The sequence below is a fragment of the Myodes glareolus genome, chromosome 17 (assembly GCF_982192425.1).
Source record: "Myodes glareolus chromosome 17, mMyoGla1.1, whole genome shotgun sequence".
Lineage (NCBI taxonomy): Eukaryota > Metazoa > Chordata > Mammalia > Rodentia > Cricetidae > Myodes > Myodes glareolus.
The window spans coordinates 66,608,944-66,618,278 of NC_142042.1; the positions used below are offsets into that span (position 1 = coordinate 66,608,944).

The 9,335-nt window shown below is 50.2% G+C and overlaps 2 protein-coding genes across 4 annotated transcripts; both read left to right on the forward strand.

The window, feature by feature from the left end:
• Nucleotides 1-619: 619 nt before the first annotated feature.
• On the forward strand, nt 620-7,303 carry Flad1 (flavin adenine dinucleotide synthetase 1). 3 transcript variants are annotated; one of them, XM_085678182.2, is made up of 9 exons: nt 730-966; nt 1,162-1,384; nt 2,153-2,234; nt 3,359-4,103; nt 4,704-4,851; nt 6,148-6,246; nt 6,331-6,520; nt 6,932-7,005; nt 7,090-7,303. In XM_085678182.2, the coding sequence occupies exons 3-9, from the start codon at nt 2,208-2,210 to the stop codon at nt 7,223-7,225; spliced, it is 1,419 nt and encodes a 472-aa protein (XP_085534308.2). In that variant the 5' UTR covers nt 730-966; nt 1,162-1,384; nt 2,153-2,207; the 3' UTR covers nt 7,226-7,303. The 3 variants fall into 3 exon arrangements, with proteins under 3 accessions (XP_048311437.3, XP_085534308.2, XP_048311431.3); XM_048455480.3 differs by lacking the exons at nt 730-966; nt 2,153-2,234 and adding an exon at nt 620-723; XM_048455474.3 differs by lacking the exon at nt 2,153-2,234.
• Nucleotides 7,304-7,446: 143 nt separating this feature from the next.
• On the forward strand, nt 7,447-8,437 carry Lenep (lens epithelial protein). Its single transcript, XM_048455503.3, has 2 exons — nt 7,447-8,033; nt 8,120-8,437. The coding sequence occupies exon 1, from the start codon at nt 7,794-7,796 to the stop codon at nt 7,977-7,979; it is 186 nt and encodes a 61-aa protein (XP_048311460.3). The 5' UTR covers nt 7,447-7,793; the 3' UTR covers nt 7,980-8,033; nt 8,120-8,437.
• Nucleotides 8,438-9,335: the final 898 nt, after the last annotated feature.

The window sequence follows — 9,335 nt, forward strand, 5'->3', positions numbered from 1 at the left end:
CCTATAATCCCAGGACTTGGGAGGCAGAGGCAGGCATATCTTTTGAGTTGGAGGGAGTGTGTTCCAGGACAGCCAGGGTTACAGCGACGCCAATACCAGCCCCTGACACCTGCCTAGAATTAGCCTTAGTAATGAAAACAGTAAAGAGCACGCAAGGGCAGGGTGAGAATGCAGCAAGGCCTGGTAGCGCACGCCTCGAATCCCAGCACTCCGTAGGAAGAGGCAGAGTTCGAAGCCAGACTGCCCTATATAAACAAGTTCCAGGGCTATACTGTGAGGTTCTGCCTAAATGTTTTTTTTTTTCTTTTCTTTTTTTTAGTATTTGAATGAAACAGAATCACACCTTCATTTTCCTCCAGTACTAGGACGCGGGACCCGACAGTCTTAGGGACCTCCCACCTAGCTCCTTTAGCGTCCCCACCCCTAAGTCCCGCCCTCCACGGGCAAAGGCCTGACCCCTATTCTATTTTTATTTCCGGGCAGCGATGACCATGTGGTGTTGCCAATAACAATTTTGCATTTCCTTCAGCGCCTAGATAAAACGCGTAAGCGACTGCCAGCTAGACCAATAGGACCACTGATAGGTGTAAGCGACAGCCAAAATAACCAACCAGCATGAAGTGCTGTAAGGCGGGACTTTGAGTACGGAAGCTATCGTAGGACGTGAGGAAAGGAAAGAGCGAAGGGCCATGCGAAGGGGCAAAATAGGCAGGATGGTACCAGGTCAGTGATCTGAAGCCTGGTGAGATAACAGATTTCGGGCTAGAAAGGGTGGAGAAGTAGGTTGAGTTCTAGTCAGTGGCGGAGAGGGGAGGGAGGAGAGGAAAAGAATGCATTTAAAGGGGCCCGAGGCCCAGAATAAGGAAGACATTTAAAGGTACAAGTGACCCACAGAAGAGACGCTTAAAGGTACAGATACCCCAGATAAATTCCAGACCTGCTCGGCAGACGGCGATATCTAAAGTGGTAGGTTTTGGAAGAACATGGCACTTTAAGGGAACAGGAATCGAGACGCTTTTAGGATCCTGGGGCTTGAGAATACGTTAACGAGACCGGAGTAAAGGGAACGTTTCTAAAGGTTGTGACTAGAGAAGACTGGGCCTTCCTCTAAGAAGGACGGTACACTCCTGCCCTCTCCATTGTCTTTTATGGCTCTTTCAGGTTCCCTTGACTCCCGACTCGGTACTCAGGCTATGGTCCCCAGTATCCTGTAGACCTGGCGGCCCCTCAGTGCTTACGTCCCCTATTTGGGGTTCTGAGTGGCTCCTGGAAAGCCTTACAAAAGAGCAGAGAGGGCAAGACCATGGCATCTAGGGCCTCTGAACTTCCTCCGGGACGCAGCGTGACGGCGGGCATCATCATTGTTGGCGATGAGATCCTTAAGGTGTGTCTAGAACTAAAGAGGGGAAGGCACGAAATTCTCTTACTGTGGGCTTTCTTTCCGGGGAAAGGTGATGAACTGGGGTGGGAATCCTCTTGCTTGCCCTGTAATGAGTCCCAACATATTGAGTTTTTCTGTTGAAAGATGGGTAGCAACTTCCCTACAACTTATGATGGTGGGAGAACCACACAATTACCCAAGGAGCGGTAAGTAGAGGAAGCACGGGTGTAATTAATGTGTATCCAGCCTGTTTGGAAGTTATTGTAGGAGCTCAGCAGACTGGACAGGCGAGCGAGAAGGAAGGTACTAGAAGAGAGGACTCTATTCTGGATGATCAGGGATTTTACTAGAGAATATGGCAGGCATAGGTTTGTCACAGTAATTTTGCCCTGTGTGTGTGGTTTGTTTTTTTTTTTAGTGTTTACCGAGGCTGCATGTACTTATTATATTACATGTGGCCTTAAAAATTAGCAACAATTCCATGAAGTTGGGTTTTTATTACAGATCTCAATAGATTACGAAACAGTCTAAAAGAGGCTGAGAAACTTGCCCAAGGTCACAAGCCTACAAAAGTGCTAGCAGCAGGGGACACACCTTAGTCCCAGCACTTAGAAGGCACAGGCAGGTAGACTTCTGTGAGTTTGAGGCCAGCCTGGTTTATATAGTGAGTTTCAGGACAGCCAGGGCTACACAGAGAAACCCTGTCTTAAAATAAATAAAAGGAAGAAAATGGTAGAGATGGAATTCTAACCTAATTCTTCCCTACTCCAGAGCACAAACTTTTTCTGAGACAGTCCTGGCTCCGGAGTGCTGAAATTAAAGAAAGATGTGTGCCACCATGCCAGGCTTAAAGGTTTTTATTTTATGTTTATGTGTCCGTGTATGTATCCGGGAATGCCCACAGAGGCCAGATGAAGGTGTAAGCTTCCCTGGGGTGCGACTTAAGGCTACTGTGAGCTGCCCAGTGTTAGTGCTGGGGACCAAACTCTGGAAAAGCAGCCCACACTCTTCTCAGCTGAGCCATCTCTTCAACTTCAGAACGCTAACTTTATTTTATTTTATTTTATTTTATTTTATTTTATTTTGAGACTGGGTCCAACACAAACTCTTAACAACTCAACCCTCTATAGAGAAGTGAAAGTTAAAACTAGGAAAGAAGGCGCACACCATAGCCAGCCAGCCTTTAATGATTGCAAAAGACTTGAACGTTCTTCTGTACGCAGTTGGAAACGACACGTGCTTTTGAGCACAGAAGTGATTCAGAGATCACAGTGACACAGCAGAAAGGTTACTTAGAAGGCAGGGCAGAGCGTAGTGGCTGGAGGCTGTCAGCATTGTCCAGGTGAAAGGTGCTAAGGCCCAGCCTAGCAGCAAAGATGGTGAGAATTTTCAGAAGTGGGGTTGCAAAATAAAAGGCCTAACTGACCATGGACACCAAGATGTCACCGGGATGTCACCGAGCAAATAACAACCAGAAATGTGGTGAGGTTGTCCCATGGGCACTGGAAGTTGGCTACTACAATTGAAACTGTTGGGTTGGTCCACGTCGGAAGATCCACACAGAATTAATGACCTGTAGGTGAGGTCAAGATCAAACTGCAGAATTGAATTGACAACCAAATCTATAAATGCAAATGAGGTCAGGATGAATGGATAGCAAAGCAGCCCCAAGGAGAATCCTCCCTTTTCAAGACAGGGTTTCTCTGTAGCTTTGGTGCCTGTTCTGGAACTAGCTCTTGTAGACCAGGCTGGCCTCAAACTCCACCTGCCTCTGCCTCCCGAGTGTAGGGATTAAAATCGAGCACCACCACCAACCGGCTGATTTTTCTCATTCTTGTTCCCACTCCAAGCTCTTTGGCAGCCTAAGTAGGTACCCTCCCCAAAACAGAGCACCCCACCATTAGACAGATGTAGATATCTCCCCCTCTGCCCTTTATCCTCCAACACTGACAGTCTTATCCTTCCTCCAATCCCTAGGGACACACTCAAGACACCAACACTTACTTTATATGCCGGACACTGCGCTCGCTGGGGGTCCAGGTTTGCCGAGTCTCTGTTGTACCTGATGAGGTAGCCACCATCGCAGCTGAGGTCACCTCATTCTCCAGCCGCTTCACTCATGTCCTCACTGCGGGGGGCATCGGCCCCACTCATGACGATGTAACATTTGAGGCAGTGGCACAGGCCTTTGGGGAGGAGCTCAAACCACACCCTGAACTCCAAGCAGCCATCAAAACCCTAGGAGGGGAGGGTTGGGAGAAGCTGTCGATGGTGCCCTCCTCTGCCCGCCTGCATTACGGCACGGATCCTCGCACTGGCCAGCCCTTCAGGTTCCCGCTGGTCTCTGTCCGAAATGTCTACCTCTTCCCAGGGATTCCGGAGCTGCTGCGGCGAGCGTTGGAGGGACTGAAAGGACTGTTCCAAAACACAGCTGTGCAATTCCACGTGAAGGAGTTGTATGTGGCTGCTTCCGAGGGCTCCATCGCCCCAATCCTCACTGAGGCCCAGGCCCACTTTGGTCGTAAGCTTAGCCTGGGCTCCTACCCTGATTGGGGCAGCAACTACTATCAGGTGAAGCTGATTCTAGACTCCGAAGAGAAAGAACCCTTGGAGGAATGTCTGGCCTATCTCACTGCACATCTGCCTCAGGGATCATTGGTCCCCTACCTGCCCAATGCTGTTGAGCAGGCTGGTGAGGCTGTATATAAACTTGCTCAGTCAGGTAGGAGTCTCTTTGGGGAAGGCTTCGTGGCTCAGAGTCTGGGTTCTCCTCCAGATCTAGAAATGCTTCATAGGGCTCCCCATAGATCCAGGGAGAAGAAGAGAGGAGCCATTGACCCAGCCCCCTTCCCTAGCACTGTGCTAAGTGTCAGAACTCTTCCTTGAGGAGTTCAACAAAATGGGATGTGAGTCTGAAGCAGATTCCACCCCAGAGATAGCAGCTTTGATTTAGGGTCAGAGAAATGTTCTCTAAACAAATGACCAAACCCGAGAGATGAGAGTGTGGTTGGATCTGGAGGTGGGCAAGAACGATGTGAAAGGAGACTGGGAGCAAGCAATTGGAGCTACAGAAGGTGGAAGCAAACCCAAGCAGCCCACACTCCCCACCCCTCAAGCCTGACCCAGAGGAAACTCTGAAACCAAGGTTGTGTGAGGTGGGGCTGAGAAGCTGGCTGAGAGGCAAACAGTGCAGGACAGCGTGAAGAGTTTGGCTTTGATCCCAGACACCAGAAAAATAGTAAAACTTTATAACAAGTGTACCATGACTTCTTTGACAGCCATGTTGGCCTAGTTGACATTGTCTTCCCTGTCTCCATGGCAGGATCGTGTCTGGGGAGAAAAGCAGCTAGCGCCCTAGAGACCATTGAGACTGCCCTCGATCAGTACGACCTCTCCAAGCTGTGTGTGGGCTTCAACGGAGGCAAGGACTGCACCGCCCTCCTCCACCTCTTCCACGCAGCTGTGCAGAAGTAAGCCCACCCCGGGGGACCAGGGCCCCCCACAAAACCTCTGCAGCTCTCCCTTGGGAAGGGAGAAAGGGTGTAGAGGTGGGGCTTGTGAGAAAAGGCAGCTGAGTGGTCAGGCAGTGCCCATCCATCCCCTACCACAAGGAAGTCACAGTTCATTTGTGTAGGTGAGATTTACCAGAAATCATGACCTAGCACGGTAGCAGTCCTAGCAGGCAGGGGAGGGGATGTCACGATGCCTCAGCGGAGCTCAGGAACTGGGGGCTAGCCTAAGGAGTGTTTGTGTATGCACCTCATACAACCTTGGTCAGAAGAGCATTGGATCATCAGGGCATGGAGTTACAGATGGGTTGTGGGTCACTTGTGGGTTCTGGGAATGGAACTTGGGTCCTTCACAAGAGCAACAAGTGCTTTGAATTGCTGGACTAACCCTTAAGCCCATGAGTTTTTTGTTTTTGTTTTATATTGCTGTACATTTTACTCCCCTCCCTCCTACTTTCTCCCATGACCCCCACACTCCCAATTTACTCAGGAGGTCTCGTCTTTTTCTCCTTCCTATGTAGATCCATGTATGTCTCTCTTAAGGTCCTGTTTTTATCTAGGTTTTCTGGGGTTAAACCTGAGTTTTTTAAAGCCCTATTTAAAAAAAAAAATCAGCTGGGGGTGGTTTAATCACAACAGAGGCAGTGGAGATGCATTGCTATGATTTGAGGCTAACCTGGTCTATATAGTGAGTTCCCAGCCAATCAGTGAGACCCAGATGTTTTTATTGTTTTTATCTTAGAATAACAGAAATGATGTTTAGTTTGAGAGCAGAATGAGACAGACAGGCACCGTGGCACATTCCTGTAACCCCAGCCTCAGGATGCTAAACCAGGATTGCAAGTGTAAGGCCAGCTGCTACATAACGAATTACACCATAGCCTGGGCTACACAGCAAGACCTCTCTCAAAACAAAAGGATAAGAGATCAGAGTGGGGTCTAGAGGAAGTGGGTCTAGGTTTGCTGGAAGGACAGGGAGTGCCAGGTGGCAGTGATTCCTGCCTTTAATCCCAGTGCTCAGGAGGCAGAGGCAGGCAGATCTCTCTGAGTTCAAGGCCAAGGCCAGCCTGGTCAACAGAGTGAGTTCCAGAACAGCCAGGGCTACACAGAGAAATCCTGTCTCTTAAAAAAACTTAAAAAGGGGGGGGGGGGGCGTGGGTGTTTGTGATCCTAGGAGCCAAAGAGAATACTGAGAGCTCTCTGGAGAGCAGCTTTTCTGTCCACCCTAGCAAGTCTGTGGATGCTTACTTTCCCCAGGAGATTTCCTGATGTTCCAAAACCTCTCCAGATCCTGTACATCCGTAGCATCTCGACTTTCCCTGAGTTGGAACAGTTTCTACAAGACACCATCAAGAGGTATTGGGACCTGAAGTTTTGCATTCCATGGGGGCCTTGGCAGAACCTACCCTGATCCTAATCTCTGTTCTCTTCCTCCCTAAGGTATAACCTTCAGGTGTTTGAAGCTGAGGGTAACATGAAGCAAGCCCTGGCTGAGCTTCAGGAAAAACACTCCCAACTGGAGGCTGTCCTGATGGGCACCCGACGGACCGACCCCTACTCCTGTAGCCTCAGCCATTTCAGTCCCACTGACCCTGGCTGGCCTTCATTCATGCGCATCAACCCGCTGCTGGTAATGTGACGGGATTGTCTGCCTTGGGGTCCTGTACCTTTCCCTTGCCCACTGGGAAGAGGCTAGAGACCAGGGCTTTGTCTCCCAAGGGAGGCCGTGCTATTTGTTCATTCATCCTTTTGACTAATATTGAGCATTAATTCAGTAACTTGCATTGTGCTTTTCACTGTGGTCAAAGCAGTGACCTGGGCCTGTGCTAGCCAATATGATAGTAGTCATGTGTTCATACTTGAATTGAAATTGAAATGAAATATAGATTATGGGGCTGAGGATATGGATCATTTGCTATAGTGCTTGCCCAGCACACCTGAAAACCCCAAGGCCAGAGACGAACGTCCCTTTGATGGTCTGTCCCCAGGATGGCAGTGGTGGGCATGGTGAGGACTCTAGTGACTTGTCTGTCATTTATAGGACTGGACCTACAGAGACATCTGGGATTTTCTGCGCCAGCTGTTTGTCCCATACTGTGTCCTGTATGACCGAGGGTAAGGTTGTTGGGTGGGGTGCGGGGAGGATGCTAGGATAAGAACCCACCTTATCATACACATGCTCCTGTTTCAATACTCCAGGTACACATCACTGGGGAGTCAGGAGAACACAGTGCAGAACCCAGCCCTGAAGTGCCTGAGCCCAGGAGGGCACCCCATCTACCGTCCAGCGTACCTACTAGAGAACGAAGATGAGGAAAGGAACTCCCGCATGTGACTTTACACAGACTGGGACAGGACACAGGGAAGGGACTGGCAGGGGATAACCTGTCACGGCAGTAAATCGTACCTCCCAGACCGTTGTTGGTGCCTGTTGCTCTGGCCGCGCCTTCCTCCTTCAAAGTCAAGGGAAGCATAAGTGAACCAAGGTTGCCAGCTCTGAACTGGCAGTGCTCACTCGGGTCCAGAGTGGGCTAGAACATACCAGAAAGGAGCTAATAGGGATGATTCTTAGTGCCAGCCTTAGCCAGAGCCACCAAATGGGAACCGGCAGCCAGACCGAGGATACCACCCACTGGGAGTAGGAAACCAGGCAGAGGACTGCCTGCACAGAAGGGAATCAAGCTCTCCTGGCTGTGGAGGATGGAAGATGGAATAGCCAAGCCCTCCCTTCTAACAACCATCACCCCTGTCTGTAGGGCTGACTCAGCCTGTTCCAAGGCCCAGAACCATCTTTTGCTAGACCCCAGAGCCTTTGTCCTTAGTCATGAGGCCTGAGGGGGTGGGGACAGTGGATAAAAGGCCCCAAAGGCAGCACCACACCCTTCCACTGGGCTGCTGTTCACATGAAGCCACCAGTGCAACCCCTAACCCAGGCCCTGCCCTCCTCCCTGGGAAATGTCCTTCGAGGCACCGGTCTCCAGGTGCCTGTGATTAAGATGGGCACAGGGTGGGAGGGCTTATGGCGAACTCTGAAGGAAGTAGCCTACATCCTCCTCTGTTGCTGGTGTATCAAGGAATTACTGGACTAGCGGTGGCAGGGAGCACCTCCTGTCACCCCTGACACCAAGACCTGCATCACTCAGGTGGGGCAGGGAGGGCAGACGTCAGGGGGTGTGGCTGCAGCTTCTATGGCGGAACCTGCAGCCCAGCTGTCCCATGTTTTCTTTAGGACTTCTGGAGCCAGCTGGCCTTCACCAAGGATGGGCCACCAGCACGTGGAGAGTGAAATATGAACCCCGCCTCATCCTGGGGCACCCATTCCCAGCTCCCGTCTCTGCCCGTCTGGTAGGCACGAACTTGGCTTGCTGGCTAAGACTCCAATGAGACTGCAGCCTCCAAAATGGGTACAATGAGCCCACCAACCCAGATGATTGCTCTTACCATGTACTTGAAGAACCAGGAATGAACCGCCCCTAAGATCTCTGGTAATCCTGAACTACACATAAAATAAATGGGCCCTTGAGGCCAAAAATTCTAAATATCTAAAGGGGAGTGAGGAATGTGTGTCTGGAAAGGGCTTTAGAGCCAGAGTGCAGACCAAGGAAGAAGGATAGATCTCTGGAGAATTGATACAAAAACAAGCAAACAAACAAAAACCAGGTTTGCTGACTCTGGTGCTGGGATAGAAGATTGGAACAGAAAACCAGGTTCCTCCTGGCCCCTGTGTAGAGCAGAACAGAATGAGCCTTATTCTGTGAGTCCCAGGGTACTAGGATGGGCATCCAAAAGACTCAGCCTTTTTCCAAATAGGAGATGTGACCTAGGAAGGTCCCTGTCTCTAGGGAACATGGGGCCCAGATTGTGGAAGGTGTCCCGGTTCACACACAGCTATGAGAGAAAACATCCGTGTATTCACACCAGCCCTTCGGGCCTATCGCAGCACACCTGTCCGGAGTGAGTACACCAACCCTCTCTTTCTCCTAGCAACATCAACAGTTCGTGTGCGTGTTTATTAGATTGTTCACACGGATCACCTCACCTACGCCCCCTTTATCTCTGAGCACCCTGGCCTGTCCCTGCCCACCTCTTTTGTACCTGCAACACCGACCTGGAGGTAGTATTTAGTTCCCCTCTCCCTCCCTGGGACCAGCTCTTCTTTAGTCTTTTTCTTAGTCAACTCTTTTTTCTCTGGGCCTTTTGGGTTTTGTTTATTGTTGGTTGTCTGGTTGGTTGTCTGGGGGTTAGGGACTGAACCCAGGGCTTTGCACTTACTAAATATGCTATCCCAAACCCAGATTTTTGTTGTCATACAGATACTATGAACTAGTTGTGGTGGCACGCACCTTTAATCCCAGCACTTGGGAGGCAGCGGCAGGCAGATTTTGAGACCAACCTGATCTCCACAGAAAGTTCTAGGCCAGCCAGGAACAAGTAAATACATAAAT